This window comes from Clinocottus analis, unplaced genomic scaffold, assembly GCF_023055335.1.
Source record: "Clinocottus analis isolate CAN_PGR_092001 unplaced genomic scaffold, fCliAna1.0.p SCAF_1, whole genome shotgun sequence".
In the NCBI taxonomy this organism is placed as follows: domain Eukaryota; kingdom Metazoa; phylum Chordata; class Actinopteri; order Perciformes; family Cottidae; genus Clinocottus; species Clinocottus analis.
In genome coordinates this window covers 5470478-5495544 of record NW_027175820.1, presented here as the reverse complement: position 1 = coordinate 5495544, position 25067 = coordinate 5470478, and the positions used below count along the sequence as shown (strand labels likewise).

Sequence of the window (25067 nt, the reverse complement as noted above, 5' to 3'; positions counted from 1 at the left end):
ACCGACATATCCTGACGTCAATCATCTCGTGAGGTTAAGCTAGGTAATAGGACGTTTGATCGACTTTGTTGAACCACGTGCGAGGAACAGGGCCCAGGTTCAAACCAGTAATTGATTCCACTTTGCTGCTTCTAAACCAGACCAGTGGGAGGGAGTTGGCACTTAAGTTTAAATTCATTAGTAGAACATCTGTCACGGATGGGGTTGCATTTGTATGCGCTAAACTGGAAATGTGCCGAGAATCAGTCAAAAGGGAAAACAAATGCAAGCAACTTTTTTTTTTTTTGTCGTAACAAATATGCAACTTCTGTCGCTACAGTAGGAAAGTGTGCTATTAGATGAATCTGCACGTATAAAACGTAATTTAGCAAGATTGGAAGTTGTTCCACGGGAGGTAATTGAGTGCGTTGAGATACTATGTAGGAACAGCTGGTATTAATGACACATTCATTCAGAACTTGAATTACTCTGCCTATTGTGACCTGGCAAACGCTGCTTAATGCAAATCTTTCACTAAAGTATAATGTCTAAACTGAAGCAAACTGTGTCTCACATGAAACCTACCACCTGTTCTCTCAACACTATTCCCATAAACTTGTCATTAAAGCAATTAGTCCCAGCGGTAGTTCAGTCGTTAAATGAAGCTTGAGAAAGACATTTTTTGTTTCAGTCTTGAGCAATCGCAGACTGATATTCAGGAGCTCTTTCTCCCTAAAAGTCTAAAGTAAATCATGTTTTTACTGAACTGCTGCTGTCTTCTCTGCTTCAGGACACCATCTTTGAATATTTTTAGCCTGGTTTCGGAGACCTTGCTCCAATGGACAGAATTGGCCATTTTGACTAATGATCACCTTTGGCAGCTGATGCATCACAATGTGACCTTCCTCTCGCTTCTATATCATCCTTGACACAGCAGACCTTACTATTCTTATACAGGAACATGTAGTCGGTGTCCTGACGAAGCCTTTTATCAGATTTAACCAAAGGTTCTCAGTCTGTTTTGGAAATTCATTCTCACCTTCAAAACTTTCACAGACATTATATAAGAACTGTTTTTGTCATGAATAATTTCACGCAGAACGCTAGTATTACACTGTAAATACCCAGTGAGTTGCACATTTTGAAATATGAAACAACAATACAGAGGCTCAGTGGACCGAATCAAGATGGCAAACTTCTTTATTCCTTTCAAGCACGTCAGAGGCAGCGCAAACCAGACCTAGACTTTCCATTCTCACCTTTCACAAAGAAAGTCCTATACTAAATTATTGGCAATCAATTGGTGTTTGGCTGAACACCAATTGTTCAGCCAAACATCCCCCACGCCCCCCAATTTTTTTTTAAAAATGCAGTTAACGCATAATCAAATAATTAACGGCATTAATCGATTGAAAAGTAAACGCGTTAATATCGCGTTAACTTGCCTAACCCTAAAATATATATTTAACAATAATAACAACAATAATAATATAAATATTATTATATTTGCTTCAAAGGCTCTTGGTCGAGATCCTCGGGCAAGCTGCTGCATGATACATCCTGATACATCTAGATAATGTATGGCTCCACGAGGAGAACTCAACTTTTATCTATTAACAAAGCACACGCTAAGGAATTTATTACTTCAAATTGACTAAATTTACCATCAACACTATTTGGAAATCTTGAGCAAGAAACTTATTTGTATGAATCTAATTCCACATTCAAGCCAACCTTAAAAACAGCAGGCCTACATAACAGCTGTTGTTCAGCTCTGCCGAATGCAAAAGCTGATTGTTCTACTTTTATTTATGGGATTAGCATGAGATTAAAAAATTAAAAAAAAGCAGTAAGACTTGACGGGAAAATTAAAGTCTAAAATTAGTTTTGAAGTCATCACATTGTCTTCACACACTGAGACCGCTTATTTAATCCAGCCATGCTCCAGCTGTCTCTGTCCACCAAAATGAGTGAAGATGATGAACAGTAAGAACAAGGATTTCAGCGAAGTCTCAGGTGTCAGAGTAAATGCAACAAAATGGTAAATGGACCCATTTAAAGGAAATCCCATTGAGCGTGCCAGTTTGGCACCTGTAGAAACAGTCACAGTTTGTGACATTGATTAATGCTGCGTTCACACAGGAAGCCTTTTTCGCGACATTTTTTCCACATCAATTTACTCCCTCAACTTCATGTGGTTCTTCTGCGTCATTCGCTTTTTTTGCGCCATGAAAGGGGCGCAGCTTATCGCCGTGGCTTTTCTCCATTAAAAACAGTTACTATTAAATTCACGTCATGTGCTGACTCACTCACGGCATTCGCGGAAATTTTCGTTGTTCGCAACCATCCGCGTCTGTGCATTGACTTTGCATGCAATCTACTCGCGCCAAAAATTTGCAATGCTTTTGGTGTGAACGCAGCATAAGTATGTCACACTTCTCTTTTAGAAAATGTTACGCCTTGTACTGAAGTTTAGTAAGAATAGATAATTTACATATTCAAACCAGTTTTCATATAGAACTTGTTCAGCATCAACTTGAGCAGTCTCATGACTAGTCTCAGGACGAGGCGTTCTGGGGTTTTCTACAACGTCACATGATCTTCATCAGCAGACGGACGTGGACGGTTGCAACATTTCTCAAATGTTAACGGAAACATTGAATAATATTTTCTCTTCTCTCTCTCCACCTGTTAAACAGTGACGGCCAGCGAGCTGGCACTGTGTGATCCCTCACAGAGACAAACCTACTGGTCATTTTCTATATACTTCTATACAACCAGAGGAGTCGCCCCCTGGTGGTCAGGAGAGAGAATGCAGCTTTCACACATAAAGCTTCTATACAATCAGAGGCAAAGTGACGAAAAACCTTTGTTTTGCCAGGTTTAAGACACTGGTTTCCTAGATCTGGAGGTTTCCGCCTGGTTTGACTCATGTCCCATCACCAAACATGGAGGGGCTGAGGTTTATGACCCACAGTGCAGCCAGCCACCATGGGGTCATCAATTTAAGTTTTGATTGAAAACTATTGGGGGGTTGTCCTTTCAGCCATCTTTATAAACAGTCAATGGCACAACATCAAGGCAAACCCTGCTGATTGAAGCTCCAGAGCAGCTACTAAACAAACCTTGTGGCGAGATTTAATGCCATCATACAGTTTTACTTGATGAATAAAACAATAAAAGGACAGCTTTGTATATTTATTTCATTCTTTAGTTTAGTAAATTAAGTAAACCTTAGTTTCCACTTGCAAAGGGCAGCTTTAAAACAATATGCCATCATGACAACAGGTCCATTGTGGCAACTTGGGAGCAGACAACCCGTCGTCTCTGAAAGAAAACCCTTTACCCCGATTGTGTGCGGCTCGATTCAATTTGTCCACTCAGCAGTGGAAAGGCCAAGCTGCAGACATTTTCAATTTTAGAAATGAACGACGTAACCTTTTAAAGTATTTTTTCTATTACTTGTCCTGAAACCAGGTTTGCACAAACCATTGAAAGATTTTTCAAATGCTAATTCATATTTACGTCGTTCAGGTTATTGGCCTTCACGTAAGTCTCTCCATTTCAGCGGCCCTTTATGTGTGAAACACATATTTATCCAAGTACTTTTATATTTGTATTGTCCGCCCCGCAGATGAAGGACATATATATATATATATATATATATATATATATATATATATATATATATATATATATATATATTTCTGTGGTGCGTATAGTATATAAGAAACAGAAGCTTTAATCCTTTATTCTCAGTTTGAAATCAAATCATACTACAGAGATTTTCTTTATTGCACTCAGTGAGGCCATTCAAGAATATGAAGGATATGCACATTTCTGTATTGTTGAACTGTCATAAGGCAAATATAAGAGTATTTCTTTTGACAGATAAAAACAATTTCATGAAGACCTTATATAACTTTTTAAAGGAGTTTGAACAAAGGCTGATCTTTGTTGTCGGCTTTATATTCCTTGAAGTTTTTGTCATCGGAAGCCGAGTGATCGTGAACTCAAGAACTGTGTAAAAGATATTTTCTCCTCACGCTCTCAATGATAGCTCCAACACACAAGGACACACTGAAAACAAACCACAAGCACACACTTCCAGTTTAAAAGGATGCAAACATTTCAAGGTTACCTTCGCATACATAACATCGAGAATGCATTGACTTGTTCAAATGCCATTTCAAATAACATTTATTGACTTTCACCAAAAAGGACTGCTGCTTGTTTCCGACCAAAAGTCAAAATTGAAACGTTTTAAAAACTAACTTATGGTCCTGTTTTTATCTTCAACACGAACCCTTCCCAAATATACATATAGAAAAAAGGAGTGGATTTGAATCCAGGCACACACTCTCCCCATTGACTCATACACACTTAACATTGAGATCGAGGTCAGTTGAGTAATAAAGTGACTGTACAGGGAAACGTTCACAGATTCACTGAAGTTACAGGTTCTCGATCTGCAGGTCAAGAGATCGGCTGGTATAAATGCTGTACAGGGGTTATTTTGGGAATGAGAAACCGGTGAGGATGTGGACGAGAGATCAAGTGACTGGAATAGTTGAAGAGTTTGAGGCTGCATGCTGAAAGGACGTACAGTGGCAAGTCAGGAAAGAAATGCACGGGCGTGGAGGAAGAGGCTGGAAACATGTCAAAGGAAAACAGCTGAGGCAGAGGATGTGACTTCCCTAATGCACTTCTAATGTAAGTCAAGAGGGACAAAATACATTCCATATTCAGTGCAAAATCCACATTCTCTACTTTAACTGAAGATAATGTGGAGCTTCAGCAGACTGGAACCTTGTCTCCCACAAAATGACATTGCCATTCAACTAAACTGCATTCTCAACTAGACAAGTGCACTCAGTAGAGTGCAGATCTCTGCCAGGTGTGTCTGCAACGACCACTGCTGTATCGAGGGATGGATTGAGTACAACCCACAATTGGCGCCCATGTAGACACCAACAGGCACTCAGAGTCGTCTGAAAAGACATTCCATACAATCTTGTCGAAGAAACAAAATTCAACTCAGCAAGCAGAGTGGCGGTGTGTTTAATGTACACTGGTACTTCTGCTGGCTGTTAGCAGTTAGCCAAACCCACAGTAAACCATTGGTTGTTAGTGACGTTCATTGGGCTGTTCATTTAAACTCAAAAACAAGCGGCAACGTATACAGCAAATCGGCTCGAAGACGTCGTACACAACTGTCGTATACCACAGTGTTGCCAAGCACCAAAATAAACTCCTTAAGCTGTCTGACATTGCGACGCAGTGACGTACTCAGCAGTGGGCAATGTGCAAACTGTGGCCGGGGGGCGGCTATGCACTCAGCTGTATTATCTGTATTACCCTACCGGCCGGGAGCCAGTCACCTACCCTACCGGCCGGGAGTGAGAGAGCAGTCAGCCGGCAGTCAGTGGTTTTGAGAAAGTGTGAGTTACCACAATCACGAGACGTCCTTGAGCATGCAGCCATGACTGACTACAACAATAATGTGCGGTTTGCTGCAGCTGAACAAGAGCCGTGGACTCAGAGACATTTATTGCATTTTACTCCCGGTAAAGATAATAATAAGAACTGCCAACTTTTAAAAAAAACCTTGGCGTGAGATTTTGACGACGGGGGAGATTGTCGGGGAGTTTGAAAAGGAACCAACACGCCTCAGATTTCTTTTTTCGTCGTGAGATATTGGTTGTGTGGCGTGTGAGCGTGTGAAAACCTAAAAAAGCGTGTGTCACATGGCGAAACCGTGAGACTTGGTAGCTCTGCATAATCCTGTCACAGTTTTGAACAATAAGCCAAACTAATAGGGAAGAAAACTACTTGGTTAGGTTAAGTAAAAGAGGTCTTAAGAAAAAATGCTAGGCATTGACTGTTAGTTTCACATGAGGCACAAACACTCGGGGAAAGTCTTGTTAGTTTGACCTTCCCTATTGAACGATCAATCAAAGCATATTTGCAAAATCCACCTTTTCATGGTCAAATAACTCCACCGCAGTTCAACATAGAAACATCATCCAGGTAAACATAAAGAGGGGATTTTGGGAGTAACAGGGTTGGAACATAAAAAAAGATTGCCACATGATCTGTGTGGAAAATGTGAACCTGTGCTTTAAGTTGCCCTTGAGCGATAACCTTGCTCTTTCTCTGGCTCATACCAAGTGTTTTTCTGAACTCAAGCAAAGCTCATTACTATAAAACACCCATTAGGGATGTTATGAAAGGCAACGACCACACAGCCTTGTTTTCCGGCTTGGGAGCTCATTCTTGACCTTTTGTGACAGCCAGTGTCACGAAATTATTTAAGCCCAATTAAAAACACCTACTGAGGTTTTCTGAGCTCTGAGTCGAGCCTCCTACACAGAGCAGACTACGTTACCAGAGAGGAGGAAGAGGAGGATAGATGCATCCTAGGTCCAGGTGGCCAGTGCAGGCCAAGGATGACATCCCACAAACCTTTTCCACACCTTGAGAAACTGCGCAGGGGCCGACAGAGCAGGCTCAGGTTTACTTACCGGATTTAGTTTTTACACACAGTGGACTTCCGGAAAAATAAAAAAATAAATGTATTTATTTCCAGGTGCAGGCTGGCTCTGTGGTCCAGGACGGTTGCAGCGGGTTTCATAAATTACATTGAAGCCGCACCAAAATCTTGGCCAACCGCACGACTTTCCATATCGATCCAGCACAGAATTACTTCACCCTGCGCTGAAGGAAAAAATATTTATTTTGCTTCTCGAGATGTTTTCCTGCGGCGGTGAAATGTAGATTGTGTGTGGTTCCCCAGGCTCTGACTCAACTTCTTATTGTGAGAATAAAAGAACAAGAAAAAAGCACGAGGCATGTCTGCAGATAATACTTATTAGACAGTTTTACTTCACCTTTACAATGTGACATCAAAAAAACATATAGTTTGGCACGCTGTTATTAAATCAAAATCATTTAGCCACCTGGAAAATGCCCCTCCCATCCCTTATGATGTCACCCGTCAACCGTTCCTAGAAAGCCACTTTCTTCGCTTTGAGGATTTGTCCCCTTTTTCCTGACTCGTACACATCGTTGGCACAGAAGGGCAGATTGCAGTAATTATTACATTTTCCTTTGCCATCTGCCTTTTCGGTGGCCCTACATGGCTCGAGGACATTGTTCGAGACGGGATTTCGAAATGTACTCTTAGGTGCTGAAAAGTGGGACGCGGCGAGAAGGGTTTTTCGTCATGTCGCCTTCAAAATGCATTCAAGCAATGCCAGACATGAAAAATTCAGCCCGTGCTCATGTCTAAATGATACCTGCGGGGTATGCGCTGCTCCCGTATTCACATTACTCCTGTTTGTACAGCTGCGGAGACAAAAATACAGCGGGGGGACCGGCTTGCCTTTTTGGAACGTTTTCCCAAAGAATAACAGGTCAGAGAAGGAGACGGGGAGATGAGAATGTTGTCACAAAAGGGGGATCTTTCTAATGTCACAGAGCATTTTCCTTTCACAGCGACGGGAGAAGAGAAGTTTCTGTAAATCCTACAAATATTACTTAACATCTAAAGGGTGAGTTTACATTTGTGGGCTAATGTTTGCTCATTCTGTCTCTACAGCCGTGCTACGAGCGCGTGAAGGACTGGCTTAATGAGAACCTGGTGGCCCTTTGGATCTTTGCTCTATGCACAGCACTTACTCAGGTAATTACAGCTTTTAAGTTGTGTGACTTCTTTCTTTTTCCTTTTTTTTCCTCAGTCATTAACTCCCAGTCTTTGATATCGGCGGCCTCAGACGGCGCCGTGCTTTGTGATAAATAAACCTAATGCTCGCAGCGTCTTTTCCATTAGGAGCTCAACGCTCTTTCGGATTTCTCTGGACAGCAGGAGCCCGTATAAGCCTCTTGTGTTGCTACTGTACGCCACACAGGAGGGCTCGACTTCTCCAAAGAAAGTGCTTTATCTCCGTTCCAGGCGAGCGGGGACGTGATGCGCTCATACAAGTTGTGTTGGGGGGGGAAGAATACGGCGCTCTTTAAAAAACCTCTTTCACGCAAGGCTTCTGTGATGCTGCTGGCTCGTTTCAGTCGGGGTCCTCTTCTTTTGAAAATGCGAATGTACGTGCTACAAAATGAGAAGCAGGAAGAAGATGACATCCCTGCCAGATTCTGCCCGCTGACGGAGAATTAGAGGAGAAGAAACTCTTCCTTTTACAAATGAAAAGTGTCATGATCGTTTAGCTCAATACATGAAAGGGTTTAGCTGCTGCAGCCATACTTGGTAACTTATAATGATGGCTAATGCTAGCAAACCTAGCATCGCAACCTAATCGTTGTCTTATCGACTAGTGGCCTTTTTTTTCTGGACGATTGCCTCTCCTCAACTTCAAATGACCGGCTCGCGGCGGCTCGCAGCTAACCGCGCTAACAATGCTCGCACTGCAAACAACAGTGTTCACGGTGCAAACAGCGCCAACAACGCTGACAGAGCATGATTACCTGAATATTTACCTGAACAAAGTGCAGAGAAACTCAGATTACAACAACACACACTCACTGTCTTTACATAGCAGATAGTTCTATGCTGCTTTATTACTAATCTGAGTAGTGTATAGATTACCTTTATGTGTCAATCTCTAGTTTCAAGTCTTCTTCCATGCAGCATGATGTTCATTTTGTAAATTATTTAATTATGATGCTGGGTGTGTGATTGTGTGTGTGTAGGGGTGTTGAAGGTGCATAACAAAACAATAAGATAAGTAACAGAACCTAAACTAACTCTGCGGCCCAGGTGCATTATAGTCACATGGGAATAAAAAACAATATCAGTGTACTCCTTTAAAGGATAAACATTCTGAATCACAGTTTTGAATCTCTACGTCATTCCTCCAAGTTCCAAATATGATCACTTCTGTTAGCTGGTTGCAAAGAAAACAAGATGGCAACGACCTAAACGTTGAACTCAAGGCTTCAAAACGTCAGTCCACAAACTAGCTGGTGATGTAACGCCGACTACGTCCGCTTCTTATCCAGTCTGTGGTGTGAATGCTCTTCTTTTCATTGTCCAAGAAATAAACTTAATGATATTTGATGAGTAGGATAAAAAATCTTCTAGGCTTGTCTTTACATCATAATACAAAGTATGAGTCAAACCGACGTAAATGAGTTCTTCTCCTTTTTACTGTGACTTCACACCTGAGCCTGTTGGTTGTTGGTTTTAATGGCTGCTTTTGTTTCTTGTGCTGATGCAGATCCTGGGCCTGGTCTTCTCCATGACGATGTTCTGTCAGGCAGTGAAAGTAGAGACCTTCTATGCCTAGCGGTCGACCTCTCTGGCCTTCAGCACACTTGGATTGTTACTCATCAGAGAGGGACGGATATAGACCCACCCTCCTCCTCCTCCTCTTCCTCCTCCTACAGACTCTTCTCTCCTTGTCCTCTCTGTGACATTCCCTCTCGGATGTCACCACTTCACAGTTTTTTCTGCTAACTATCAACAAGCACAGTGTCAGTGTAATACCTAAGTTGGTTCTTTATGGTTTGCTCCGTGTCAAAAAAAAACAAAAAAAACGCAATTGTTTTGTGATACATTTTATGAAGCAGTATTATGAACATGTGTAAGCAGAAAAAAAAAGAAATGTAACACCTTTTTTTAATATGTAATTTGTTCTAAATTATTTTATGGTTCGTGTGTGTTTTCAAAATGAGAGCTACAGTCGGGGACCGTGTGAAGTGCTGCAAGTGCATGTCTCCTGCGATGGTGTGTATTAAATGTTTTGGCTCGACTAAACGGCGTCATCTTGTCATTCCTCCACAGGAAACGCCAAAGGGTTTTATGAGTAATCCTGCTGTATTTATCCCAGAAACGCTTGATGACAAACAGGAGGGAGCGGAGAAGATTCGCCAGGAACCAGCGTGTGAAACTGTTTATGTATTCCCTCTGCGGAGACACGCTGGAGTCATTAAAACATTCGGTAGCATCGAAGTAATCGGGGCACTAATTAGATATATATCGAGCGAAGATTAACCACTTTGGGACTTCATGCGCTGTTGGCTTTTTTTTTTTTTTACTGTGTGGATTTATATGGGACATGAGAATTACACCATCAACAATAAAAAAAGAGTCTGTCACAGGATTTTTCAAAATGAACAAGTAGCAGGATCCTCCAGACTGGCCTGTGGCGACGTCCCTCCCAGCACCAATCAGAGCCCCAATGACTAAGCTTCATCTGCAGGCCGTGAAGCCCCCTCTGGCTTTCTCCTGTTTCCTACCTTGAGCTGTTAAATGTAATCCAGCCCCGTAGCATCCCCGACTGAATCATAGTCTCCAATTGGTGCTTCTCAACAGCTTTATTTGTAATAAAGTAGCTTCAAAGAGAAGCAACACAGTCTTTCTGCAGCTTTAAAATAGTCCCAAATTGCAATCTGTTGGTTTTCGTGTTCAGGGACATAACTTGTCATTGTTTCTTGTGTCGCTCTTAACAACAAATCTTTCAGGGATGACATTACGTCCAAAACATAAGTTAGGTTTGGGCAACAAAACCACTCTGTTAAATTTTGGATGAAACAAAACATTGGCTGGAAGTCCTGTTTGTTTGACCGGCCTCTCCTTCTGTCCACCATAAGATGGCTTTTTTTGCACATAAAGAAACATCTAGAAAACATGAAAACAACTAAGAATATGCAAATATACTGGTCCATGCTAGCAGTCATTTACATGACCTATTCACCAGAGACACATTTTGATTAAATCGCCTCATGGGAAAAAATGCTTTGAGGTCCAAGTGCTGCAGGTGCTATTTTTGCATTTATTATTTATTTACTCTGCCTTCAAACCATCTGGACCTGGGAGACCGAACGTCCCAGAGCAACTAAAAATGTGGAAATGTTTCAAATCTCCCCTCCACGCCACCCCATCCTCCACCGCCTGAAGTCAGCCAAATGAATTGCACACATTAGCCAGTAGGTGAAACAGTCAGGACATTTTTTGTCATGAAAAAAAACAAAAAAACAACATTTTTTGATAGTTTCCCCTCAGGTGCTCTGTTTAACACACCGTGTCATGTTTCCAACAGTAAGTGCTGTTCCAAAAGAAAAACAAAACAAGCTTGGAACCCAAAACGCCTGACACAAAGACAGGCAAAGGGATGTGATAGCTCCTTTACTGACGTCAAAAAAAAAAGGCAAGTGCTTGGTCCAAAAACAGGCAACCAGACAAACCATCAGTCCAGGTGTCGGGCAACGGGTCAGTGAAGCAGAAACAAAGTGACGCAAACTAGACAATCTGTCAGGGCATGAGGGACCGATTAGTGAACAGGAAGCAGATGGGCTGGAAACGGTCAAGTGATGGAAACTGTGCGGGGTCTGGACCTCAGAACCACCGTCCTGCATTATTACGCGAAACAACGGTTTACCTAAAAAGAATATCAAGGTACTAACGATCAGCCAATGAGCTGGAACCGAGAGGTGACAGGAACAACAATGGAGACCCCTGCAGACGTCTAAAATCCAATAAAAGTCCCTTTAATCACTCCGCTTTGAGGTCTGCAGACATATATTATCTCCATCTGTCTGAGATGCTACGAGACGCTTTAAGACTTGCAGCTTCTTGTTTTTGTGGCATCTTTGTTGTCGTCCTTGTTTGTGTCTCTACGATGCATTCTAAATCTATCTATCTATATATATTTAGATATATATATATATGTATATACAGATTTTAGAGGCTTTCAGAGGCTTTTCAGGGTGATCAAACTCATAAATCCTCCTCGGGTCCGTATGAATCGCATCTGAGTTCTGAGCTCTTTTGCGTCATACGAAACATTCAGACTTGACTCCCTTTATTTTCTCTGAAACACTGGCACAACATATTTTGTCATGGCAACACATCACCTGTTGACTTTATTACGTTTAATTCAGGCTGATATGTTGGTCTCCAGTGATTGGTTGGTAAATATTTAACCCCCGTCCTCCTCCTCCTCCCTCTCATGGAATAGGATTAAAGTGGAGGCCGTTGACAGACTGATGTCAGTAGAGATCTCCGCCACGGCAGAAAGGAGAGTTATTTTAAAGATGCAGGAGGAAACAAGATACTTTGTGATCGACAAACTGAGCTGGAGTTGTGACACACAGCCGTGTTAAAAATGGCGGCTCTTGATGAGTGAAAACAATCAGCTTGAAGTCACGCATGAATAAGTCAACAGACGCCGCACAACTCGTACAAACAAGGCATCAACACAGAGCCGTCGACCTGAACCTACAGCGCCGACTCATCGCCGTAAATCACTGGCTTTTGGCGGAAGAGACTGAAAACATCACAATCCCGTGATTCCTTACGCAATATTTTTGCTTGCGTTGTACAAAAGAGGGATACGTCATCTCTGGCTACATTACATCATACATGTAATGTGTAATCTCTGGCTACGTGGTAATGTCTTTGAATTTGGGTATAATGAAAACAATTAGAGCTTCGAGTGACTTCAAATAGTCCTGAACTGGAAGAGCCGAAGTTTAAACCCCAGGCGACGCGCTCCGAGTCACTTAATTATTGTATTTACCTTTCAACAACTGCCTCTATTTGTTGTTATTTTCAACTTAAAAGGGGCAATGTGCAGGATTTGGAATTGCCAAAGACGTTTGCACAGAATGTTGGCATGGTGACTGGTGCATAACAGTAAATAGTGCAAGAGAATATATCACTTTTAATATATAGAAAATATGAAAAGTACAATAAAATATGAAGAACGTTAAAACTAATCTGTCATTAAAGTGGTATAATGTTCTGCTCAGGTAGACTTTACACTATCTATTTACATTGAATCCTGTATATTGCATCTTTAACGGCACCTTTAGATGTGAGAACATTACCCAAAATAAAATGTTACAGGGCCTTGATGAGAGGATATGAGTGTCCGATCCCAGTTGGTTGCATTCTGTAATCATTCTGTAAAATGTCTAATGCGATGGGCCTGGATCTTTCACACGTAATAGCCACAAGCTTTTATTTTTGCTCGTTTATCAGATGCCCACAGAATCCCCTGTGAACAGATTTAGTTTTGAAAATGCCAAGGAAGATGTTAAAACTGAATCCCCCATTACAGCAAACACCACCGACTTCTCACACATTGATTTTAGGTGTGTGTGTGTGTGTGTGTGTGTGTACTTTTACACTGTTGTTTTCATTCACTTCAGCAGTTCTTATTAAGAAATAAGTCAAGTTCATGTGTACGGCCCTTGAATGCAGTTAGAGTCTCAAAAGGCTTCACTCTGCCGGCATTATGAAACAATATATATAAAAGAATCAATAAAGATGACAATCTCTGGCCTTCAGTTTATGGAGACACAATCTCATTACACAAAAGGGTTCGGTTTGAAAAGTGAAGTTACATGTTGACCGAGATAAAAAAGTGTTAAGACAAAAAGATAGACAGTGGGAGTCAGAATGAGGCGTGCGTCTGAGAAGAACACCTGGGCGGAGGCCAGATGTGCAAAGGACAACTACAAGCAGACGACAAACCACCTCAAAGAGATTTAAAATGACGATAAAGAGACACAAAATGACCACAAAGAGACACACATCAACCTCAAAGAGACGCAAAACAACCACAAACAGTGGAACTCCTCGGATGGAAAGGAATGTGATGTATCAAAAATGACAAAACTATTAACCGGCAATCAAGTGCATCAACATGCAGAAGGCTGCACAACGCTCAGAAGGCCCCGTTTCCTCTTTTAGTCAGGAAATGGGGTCGCTGAGACATAGCCGGCCCTCTCCCCACAGACCCCGGCCTCCATTCTCGTCCCTCCGTTGCCTCTTGCTTTCAGCTCCGTTTCCTCTGCCCTCGTCCGATGCATTATTCATCCCTGTGTTCTCGGGCTTTCTCTCCATCTCGTGCTCGATCAATAAAACATACCTGTGTGTTTGCTCCGTCACCTCTGGGTTCTCTTTCGTCTTGTTCCTGCAGCCAAACAATGCAGAGCTGATAAAACAGCATGAACGGATGGCCTTTTCAAACTGGGAGAAGGGGACTACGTCGCCGTGAGCGCCGTCCTTAATTAAGGAAGTGAGAGGAAATGCTTGTAATAGTCACTCCCTGAGAGTTTCCCCCAGAAAATACACAAAAGGTGTCTTCTCAAGAATAGCTTGAAATAGCTATTTCAACTTTTTTTTCCGTGTGCGTGGAAGCAAAGCCTAGAATATTTTCATTTTAAGGATGCTGGGCTCAGTCAATATCCTGTTGGGAGAGTTTCCAAAAGGAAAAAAAAAAAAAAATCTCAAATGGATTCTATTGTAATAAAACAGATTAGAATATAATTTCATAGTAAAGTTCACATACATGATACTCCATTTGAAAGTGTGCAATCATTCCAGACCCTTTTCCAGCGGATGTAAAGACTACATCCCCGTGTTCGCTGGTGGACAACACAAAGAAAACACTGGTGGCAAACAAAGAATCCCCTCGGAGCAGAGCGCTAAAATTACTCATTAAAAAATGTCCTCCTCCGCCTCTGTGGTTGGGTGCCAGAAACCATACCAAAACTAAACGGTCCAGTCCACGTGTGTGCGTGTGCGTGTGCGTGTGGGGGGGTCTGTGTGTACTGTCTCTCAGGCTTCACTCACTGAGACACTTGGACACTTAATGGAACCGAGCCACTGTTAATGGGATTCGTGTCACCTGCGCTTTGTCTGCTGTGAAGAAGCTCTATCGATTGATTGAATGCAGCTGTTGGAGCGTCCGCACGTGTGTTGTCCACACGGTCTTTCTCTGCAACGGTCAACAGATTTAGGCCCCGTTTACGCGAGGGGAAAACGCATTCATGCGGTTTGGCCTTTCATTTACACGAAAACGGAGATTTTATCACGGAAAACGATCATTTGTAAAAACTCCGGCCAAAGCGGAGATCTATGAAAACTGTGTTTGCGTGTTTGCGTGTGCCCAAGGTCAAATCGAGTTTTAGGTCCTCAAACGTCACCGTACGCGACTAAAAATGCATCACGTCATGTATGAGCGTCCTCTGTTTACAGTTAGCTTACTGATCACGGCGCTCGGTGGCGTGTTTATGCGGGTTCATGTAAACAGAAACTTTTTGGAAAACGATCATGTGTGTACGACTTTATTTTTGAAAACGGAGGGGCAGAAATATTCGTTTCCGTAAATACCCGGCTACGTGTAAATGTGGCCTTAGCTGCATACGGCTAACGCAGGAAGACTCGCTCATAAGGGACTGGCTTCTTCCATGGAGGGTTTGGTCAGACCAGGATGAGGAGGCAGGACCTGCAGGACGGGTCAGCTCCTCCATGAGGTCTGCAGGCGGACGAAGGCAAAGACGTGAGGAGAAAATACAAGAGAACTGAATACTGAGTCACAAGAAGGGGATAAAAAAGAGGGAGTTGACAGCATGGGTCCTCCCAGGTGGCCTTCTTCCTGGGCTTCACCAAAAACAAAATTATTGTATTTATTTTAATTTGATTGTTATTTTTCATTAATTTGCTATTATTTTTTCATTTACTTTTGTATCGTCCTTTCCTTTCCTTACTCTTTATTTTTAAAATAATATTTATATAGCTATTTCATTTAAATATGGATTTATTGTGCAACTCTTTACAACTTTATTGCAGAGAAGATAATTTTCAGAGTTTAAACAGTTTACTGAAACCAGCTACTTTATAAATAAACATATTTTTACAATTTACATGCAAAACAATTTATGATGTCAAAGGTGGATTTGCCCCAAGTTTGCAAGAAAAATCTCCAACTCGGTTGAAAATGTTTGAATCACCTCATAAAGATTGATAAAAACATCTAACTATATTCAAAGAATCTGCTCGCTCGGCTTCGCTTTGCACCGACTGTGTGAGACTGAGAGGTCACGCGCTGCTGCCTCGACCACGCGTGGCCATCCATCAAAAACTCTGGCCGGGTTCTTTTAAATATCCACCAATCAGATGACACAGCACAATTAGTAAGCAGCAGAAAAACACCTGTTTTTAAAGGAGCGAGAGGTTAAAAACACAAAAGACAAACTACTGACTCAATCCTTCTTTTGATTGCTTTTCCCACAATGCGACGCTTTGATTTACAACCATTAATTCTCCTTTCATGCTAAAGTGAGATGCCAGCATTGATTACGACTCCTTGATGCTGAGCTTGGCGGGGCGTGACTGCAGCGGACGTCTCTCCTTTGGTAAAACCTTTTGAGTGTCAGTGGAGCTTCTCCTAATTGGGTTTCCACAGGGCCAAATTATTTCAACAGATTTGTTCCCATGTATACTTTATTTAAAAACCCATTCCCCATGAAGCCGGGAGAATACACGTATATAACAAAAGCTACAACTCAAAACAAAAAACTGTTGTGGGGAAAGTTTGAGCCAATTAGTGAGAAGAAACGTTCTATAATATTTCCACTTTTTTTTATTATTTGTATCAAACGTCTGGCTGTTTGTACCAAACCAGCTGACTTTTAGAGATCCGTTTGGGCCGAAGAAATGCTGAAATTATCCTTCTTTTAAGAGAAGGAGAGAGCATCATTAAAGCCTCCAAGTCAATTGGCAGTTGTGCAGATTTTATTCTGGCTCGGTTGTCTTGCAGCAGGTTTCATCTTCCTTGTTGAAACACTCCGAGCTTAAATATTTACCCACGCAGTAACATGGGACTTAAGCCCCGTTGTCAGCTGAGGCAACAAGTTCTGCAAACTGGAGCTGTCCCAACCAGCCAGCGGCTTGTCGGGGCAGAAAAATGAATCCTGCAGTGAGGTCTGACATAAGAACGTGCATCACAAGTACACCAAGGAGGATTTCTGTTGGTTGGTTTGAAGACTCAGATTGATTTAATTTGTCACTTTAGAGACTCAAGAAGAACCAGGTCCATGTCAGGGGAATGTCTCATATGTTAAGACGTCCTTGAGTTGAGTGTCTGTTGGCCAAATTAGCAATGTTTTATATTTTTATATCTATATATTAGGCTACCAAGTCAAAATTGGGATTTATAATAGTTTTGGGCCATGCAAGTGTCTCTTAAGACCAGACTGAAATATCTTAACTATCAAATAGATCAAAATTACATTTTGTGCTGGTAAATATTTCCAAAAGGATGAATCTCTTGAATTTTTTTTTGTGATTTCTTAATTGTAGCACCGTCACAATCTTTGATTCACGCATCCTCAGTTTCTCTTTACTATGAATGCTTAGTTTCTCATTGCAAGCATGAAAATGTTTTATACTTTTTTGGTGCTGCTAAACACATAAAACAAAGAATACAGACATAAATCGGCACGTTAGCGCCATAATTAGCTGTATTTTGAAGGAACAACATTTTATCGAGGTTAAGTGGGTTACGGCTTTTGTCAAAAAGAATTAATGCTCAAAATCAGTGGTTCTCAAATGGAGGTATGTGAGGTTTTTTTTAAAACATTTTTTAAAATTAGCATTAGAAAATCCTTTAAAAAAATTTATATTTAATAAATATTCAATAAAATATAAGTGTAAGTTCATGAAGTGAATTGTATGTATTAAATATTAAATCAAACACTGATGGCACAGCCATGGCCGTGGCCAATGTATTTTTTCAGGGTCACAACTTATGTACACTCGGGTTATAGCTAACCGATGCCTTTAGCGCCAACGACTGGCCAAACTACACCATGGCCGAGTTTATTCGCTCCGAACCAGTTAATGGAAACGCTCCTAATTCACATTTCCTCTCTATATTTGCAACATTTAAAAAGTTTTCGCTTCAAATTTGCTTGGTAACTGAATAGAAACATGGCTCATGAGCACGTTAGCAAACACAGCTGCTAGCATGTTTTTAGAGTCTAAAGACATGCTAGACTCTTGTGTTTATACTTTCTTTTGAACTAAATGTTTTTAGTTTGGCCACATTTCACTTTCCCTGCTCAGACAAAGAGACGCTGCATCGCGAGCTCGGTCTTTTGTTTCTCTGTCGATAACGAGCACACTTTTATCTGCATCTTGTAATTAAACCACACCAGGAAATAGCTCAGGATTCTGCTTCCACAGCGTAATTATATGTTAGGACAACCGGATTAGCATCTCAACACAGCTCTCAGAGAGGGGCAGCGTTATCAGACACTCGCCTCCAGCGGGCTTAAAATAAATAAACATTCACCGCCCAATGTAGGGCACCTCGATTTTAATATTTCATGCGGTACACCGGAGCATCAAAACCAATCCCATTTTACGTCGAAGCTAATGTGATTAGAGGCGCTACATTATTAACACAATGGGGTGGAAATGATTTCAGAGAGCTTGAGTGATCTCCAGAACAGTTTCCCATCATATTTGATTTTCACAATGAAGTGGGATTTCATGGAAGCTCCGGTCATCTCTGTCTCTTTGGGAGGTTATCTTCTTTTCTTTTTTTAAAAAAGAGAGACGGCCACACTTTTCTTTTCACGGATGCACAGAGGAGACCTCCATGTGTTTCATGCATTTAGAGTCAATCCTGAAATCTCCGCATGAATGTCGGCGGCATCTTCTCCGCTGCATTGTTATGAGCAAACCGTGAGCTTGAGAATCCAACTCCACAACAGTTCAACATGGGCGGGTTAAAGTCTACATACACTCTGTTGAATGAGACAGTGTCTTAATATTTCTCAAGCGTCAAGACCTCTTAAATCAAAAATAAAATAAATCCTGCACAAACAAAAAACAGGGAAATTTAAGTATCATCCTGGTGCGACAGGTAGAACGGGCTGGATCACAAAAGGGTAAAGTCCCCCGCCCCCTTCCTGCAGGACAGGAATGACAGCAACAAATTGTGCCAGAGAGTGGGATGGAGGGAGCCCTGGGGCCCTGTCGGCGCCAAATGCATTAACCATGCTGTTTAGACTCCATAAAGTAGTCCATTCCTGTCCTCGAGGGAGGGGCACACAGTTCATCTGCGGGGTGTCGACGCCCGATTGGATAGGAGACAGAGAGGTCAGTCAGATTTTTATTTTTATTTAGTTATCTTGATGCTGTTAATATATAGAATAACTGAATAAAAACATCTTGAATCTTGACTCTGTAGTAGGAATTAATAGTAATAACTTCCCATTTCTAAAACGTGTTTCTGTTTGTCTGTAATACCCTCCTACACCATTTTTCTTTTTTACTTTTGTGTATACTATTATTAATACTGTAATGTGCTTTTTGACAATTGAGGCAGTGTGATTTGTTGTGTGTTGGGGAAATGTTTGGGGAGAAAATGAAAAATGACAGGTGCAATGTAGAACTGTGCACTCTGCTTTTGAGAATAAACACAATTTACTAAAAAAAGAGAGATCTCAGTCAGCTGAATCCACTGAAAACACTCAAACACACGTCTGATAAAGTGCTCCAGCGCTGATCGGGGAGTCAAGAGCAGACAACATTTTTCTTGTGAAAATGATATTATTGGTTTAAAGAGCTGGTTCCAAACCCAAAAGAGGTCTCAAGGTAAACCCAAGAGCATAATATCATGAGGGTAATATCACGAATAGAAATAAGAAAATTCAAGAAAACTAAAGCAAGAGACTCATCAGGGCTCATGTTTTGTAATGAGCAGTTGTTTTGTTTGTTTAGTTACTCACTGTACATATGTCTACTTCACTGTGTGTACTTATATACACTTCATATACACTGCATATAATTTGCACTTTCTTTATTGTTGAATTTCCTTTAATTAATACGCTTTGCTGGTGTCTTGTGTGTATTGAGTGTTTTTTAAACCTGATATTTTTATATGTAACTTTGCTTGCTGCTGCGACAAAGAAATGACCCCTTGGGGATAAATAAAGTATCTATCTATCTATCTATCTATCTATCTATCTATCTATCTATCTATCTATCTATCTATCTATCCATCTAAATGTCAGAGCTTTCAAAATATACAAATAATATTAAATAATAATTGTCTGCGAGCAAAACTTTGGACCCTCCCTGTCTCTGCAAAGGGTCGGCTACCTTCATGATACGAAAGATCATTTTTACATTCTGTTGTCAACTTTAAGGTTAACATAAGTTCAAACATGTGACACCACATCAAACTGTAAATCTCCAACGGAGCTGTTTTATTCTATCCATAAAAGGCAAATCCACAACTGTGCACGTGGCCGGACATCACATCAGAATATATGAGGAGTAAAAGACACTAACAACCTTGTTGACAGTTGGATGAAAAGATTGAACCAGCCTCATTTAGCATAGCTTAGCACAGAGACTGGAAATGGGGGAAACAGCAAGCTTGCTCCCTAACACCTCTAAAAATACATCTTGTTTGTTAAATCCGTACTTTGTCTCCAACCGATCGAGTTGCAGTTTGGATGTTTGTGTGGATTTGTGATAATTTGTGAAAGTTACCTACTTTCGCGAGTCACAAACCCCCCTCTCAAAAAAAAACAGCATTTAAAAGATACGTCTGGTGATATTTATATATTGTTCTTATTGCCAACAAATTCCACACAAAGCACCTAAACCGACAATGAATTGATCTAATAAGTATTCTCCGTGTATCCTGAGCTCGTTCCTCGGCGCCATAGAGCCCCGTTGTTGTCCAACATCTAATAGAAACAGATCAATGAGCCTCGCTGCCGCTCCGGCTGACATGTTCCCTCATTACACACACGCTGCACTTTATTTTGCCGTGAATTATTTTGAGAAAATAGTCCCCAAGAAAAGCACTAGAAAACGGTTTTGCGTATTTTTAAAGCCAAATTGGTGATCAGTGACAAATAGACTTGTATTAAAAGATGAGGATGAGAGTTAGTTTACCTGGCAAAAACTTGAGTACAATTAGTAAATGGAATTGTACTGGTAAACACACTGGGAGGAAGAACAACAAAACTAATACTAGGAAGTCTGTATCCCTTAATGTCTGTTTGAGACAATGAGGCCAGACTCTCGCGCTAATGAGCTGCATCTTCACATCACTTTTCAAAGCAATGCAGCAAAGTGCTTCCTTGACAGAAACAATAAAACTGCCAGAAAGTGATCAGAGAGGAGATGAATCAGACGACAACCAGCACAGACAACAAGAGAAGGAGAGAATTCATCAACACAGGACTCGGAGCTGCTGAAGCTCTTGGGGACGACGTGTCGTCAAGCTTTTGGGACGCCGCCGACGTCAAAGACTCAAAGTCCCGTTTGGTCAAATGGCTCCAGCTCAGTGGGATTAAAACATGTGAGGGATGTAGTCAGGAGTCAGACCAGGACAAGGAACATCAAAACAGCTTCTCAGGGAAACCAGCCAACCAGCCAACAGACCTCTCTGGCCCCTTTAAAGACCAGAGGCTGTGTTTAAGTAACGGCACCCAAATGCTTCAATTAATGCTTGAAATTCCTATACCAGACGACACCGTGGTACCAACCTGTCAATCACCTTGTAGCCCCGCCCGAAAGCATCCCCTGCTTTATGGTCTGTTTGACTGTTTGGAGCATAATTTATTGAGGAAGACTTGAAACTAGAGATTGAGACATAAACTTGTGTTTACAATGTTTACTGAGGGAATAAATCAAGAGAGAAGTAGAGTCATTTATATTGACTTCTACACAACCGGAGGAGTCACCCCCTGGTGGTCAGTAAAAAGAATGCAGCTCTAACACATGAAGCATGAACTTCTATACAACCAGAGGAGTCACCTCCTAGTGGTCAGTAGAGAGAATACAGCTTTAAGGTGCAGCATCAGCTTCACAACAAGTGGCCCTGGAGCATACAGCCATGTCTGGGAGGCGGCAACCTCCTGTTCCTCTATTTAGGGGAGTTTTTCCTGATCCGATGTGAGGTCCTGGGACAGGGATGTCTTGAGTGTACAGATTGTAAAGCCCTTGTAAAATTTAGGATTTTGGGCTACATAAATTAACGGAATTGAACTCTCAAAAGTGAAGCTTTGTAAATGATGGTCCATTTAGAGTCAAACAGACCATAACGCAGAGTATGCTTTAGGGTGGGGCTAGTATGATTGACAGGTCTCTCCAGAGACATACACAGCTTTAGGGCGGGGCTACCATGTCACTACCACGGCGTTGTCCGGTCTGTGAGTTGTCTGTGTTTTTGTCTTTCAACTTAAACCCTTAGTTATCAGTAACATTTTGGTTTAGTTGCAGCTCCTGCCTCTCGTGTCCCTTCTGGTTGCGAAAAACAAGATGGCGACGACCGTAATAAGAAACTCAGGGCTTCAAAACAGCCGTCCACAAACCAGTGGGTGACGTCACAGTGATGACGTCCCCTGCAAAAACACAACCCCCCCCCCCCCACCACACCCGCAGACCCAAGACACCACAGCATTGGCTTTACTTTTCAGAAACTCCTGCTTTAGACTCGGCTCACGTAAGACAGTCTGAAGTGAAGGATTTGCTTCGGCCAGCCAGCTGCTCCGGTGAAGCTGCCGGGTTTAATCAGTTTGAGGCTGCGGTTGTACTGGACGCTTCCCCGAGGTGGTTCTACATGGTTGACCCCACCCTTTGAAGTAAAATCCTCCCAGAGAGCCTGTTAACACCCTCAGTGATGCTTGATGCCTTGCAGGAGATATTTTAGGAGGTGTTTTTTTTTTTTTGGTGTGTCCAGCTTGAACGACTTCCTCTACAGTACACTAAGTGATTTTTCTACAAGGAGAACCAGAGAGGAGCAATGAACTTGTATCACACAGCAGGTTATCACACACACACACACACACACACACAAGCCAGAATGTGGGTGGAAGCAGCTAATAAGTCACACAGCTCACTCCCCGTGCACACAATCCTGTTGAGTGTTTGCAAATCTGGTGTTCTGCACACGGTTTAATATCTGAACTATTATAATTTGAGTTCACACCTTAGTCCTCTGCTTGGAGAATCTCTGCATCGTGTTCCGCTCATGCTTACACACACACACACACACACACACACACACACACACACACACACACACTCTCTCTCTCTCTCACACACAGCCTCTACATGCCTCGCTTAGGTTTTCCACTATTGTTCGTCCCTTTGGGTCTGAAGGTGATGATAAAATCCAGAGTACAATGCAACAGGTGTGAATATTCAAAGTAACGATTGCTGTCACTCATTTGAGAACCCCGATGGAGGGTTTTATCGTCCCCTCCACCTGTGATTCTCCTGCTGCGTCTTGGTTTATAACATGTAGAATGCTTCATTTTGTTTTCTTCTGCATTATTTTCTCTGTAATGTTTGCTGCTGCTTTAGTTTTGCTGAACTGAGGAAGTTTATGCAGAAACTTTACGCAAACTCTTGGGGGTGAAAGGCTCGATGGAAAGGTTGTTGCTATGCAATACATTCATGCAAATACATGAAAAGAAAAAGTGAGACTGGAAATAAAAAATAAGCATTAAACAAATTATGTTTGTTATTTTATAATTAGGATGTAAATAATCTTTAAAAAGCTAACACTATTTTTCCCCATTTACTATAAATATTCAAGTTTTTTTGTTGAAGTATAAATAGTTGGTTATTTTAGTCCGAGTGGTTTATCAATCATAAGTAATCATATTTAGAGTGCGTCTCCTTAGTTATCTGCACACAATTAACCAACATGTGGGCGAGCATTTCTATGGAAACCCAGTGTTCACGTTAAACTCTAATGATTTGATCTTTTCACTGAGCCTCCCGACTCATCTTCAAGCAGAAGACACTCAGCAGCTTCATCAATTATCGCTCTTCTTCTCCCTCATTAGTCATGAACGTATAATATCCGAGACTTAGTTATGTTACCCTGGTCAGTTATTATTAAAGAATAAAGACATTAATAATGGGTCAAAACTCCACAAACCTGCAGGTCACAAATACAAATATCTGTTGGACGTTAACTTCACTGCATTGTGAGAATACTCATAATGCACAAGTCCTTATTTAAAATAAGCATGTTTTGGTTTCAGTAATAGCAATATGCTAAAATGTAACATTGCTAAAAAGAGGGAACTAGTATATTTAATAATGTATATATATATAAATAGCATATTGAAGAATGAGGTTAGTGTTTGTTCTGACATGTTCTATTGTACAGTTTCCTATTTTTATGAAGTTATTTATACTATTACACTGCGTTTACTGTCAAATTCCTTGACTGTGCAAATACATTTGGCATTAAACAGTTTTATGCAAACAATGCGGTGGAAATAAACCCAGAGCAGAGCAAAACAAAGACCCGTACGCATCGGGACGGGGGACAGAAATAGCCGTGGGGAATTGGCAGAGGACGTCCACGTGCAGCCTCTGGACTGGTCTGCGGTTCTGCAGCAGTGAGGAGGATGCAGTTTGCTGGTTGGCGCCATCATCAGCGTTCCAGTCTGCAGGACCTTTGATACCTCCAAACTAAAGGAGTCGGGTTTTTTTTTCAATTCCACAATAATTCCTGTTGAGGAAAAGGAGCTGTGCACACACGAGAAGTGAGCGAGGCGCTTCAAAGAACAATGCTGCGTGAGATTCAGCTCTGAAGACACCAGCAGGAAGCCTGTGCTGAGCAGCAGCGGCGGATGTTGTTTATACGCGAGGAACGAGGTCTCCATCCATTGGCGATGATAGAGGGCCTCTTGTTTAAGTGAATAAAATGGTTATATATATATCTAAGAGCTATGAACCCCAAATATCTGGATCAGTTTCCATCAAAGCAGAGACTCCCATGACTTGCTGGTGTTACATCAAGATAGTTTTAGTTCAATAAGAAAACCAGCAAAGACTCACATTATTAAGCTGAATTCAAAATAGGCTGTAGAGAAGGTCATTCATTTTGCAGGTACTGTATGTGATCATAAATCAATGTGTAAGGACAAAAAAATAAAATACCTTGTGATGGTGCTAGGTGAAAGTTATTACGACGTCTGAGGATTATTACAGCCATAAATGTAATGAACCTGATCACTTATTAAAAAAGCTAAATGTAAATGTCACAGCGAAGTTGGTACGTCCATCCAGCGAAGCATTGAGACTGCTCACCCGTTGGTGGCGCTAGAGTGTGAATTAAAAGGCTCAAAGTAGTCTGAATGTTTCCTCTCACACTGACTTTGATATATTTCGTCTGCATCAAAGTGACAAACTGCCCAAAAAGGACAGATTAATTAAAAATAGCTGGAATTTACTTGCGAAAAACCCTGATTTTGAGGCTCATAAATGACTGGATAGAGACTCGGGTGTC

The 25067-nt window shown here is 41.4% G+C and overlaps 1 protein-coding gene across 4 annotated transcripts in view; it reads left to right on the top strand.

Annotated features, from left to right (window-relative positions):
* tspan4a (tetraspanin 4a) overlaps window positions 1-9748 on the top strand; it is a 132552-nt gene extending 122804 nt beyond the window's left edge. For all 4 annotated transcript variants that reach the window (XM_068577570.1, XM_068577587.1, XM_068577562.1 and 1 more), the window contains 2 exons: window positions 7580-7663; window positions 9210-9748. In XM_068577570.1, coding sequence (XP_068433671.1) covers window positions 7580-7663; window positions 9210-9278 — 153 coding nt within the window. In that variant the 3' untranslated portion in view covers window positions 9279-9748. The remainder of the gene's footprint in view (window positions 1-7579; window positions 7664-9209) is intronic.
* Window positions 9749-25067: the final 15319 nt, after the last annotated feature.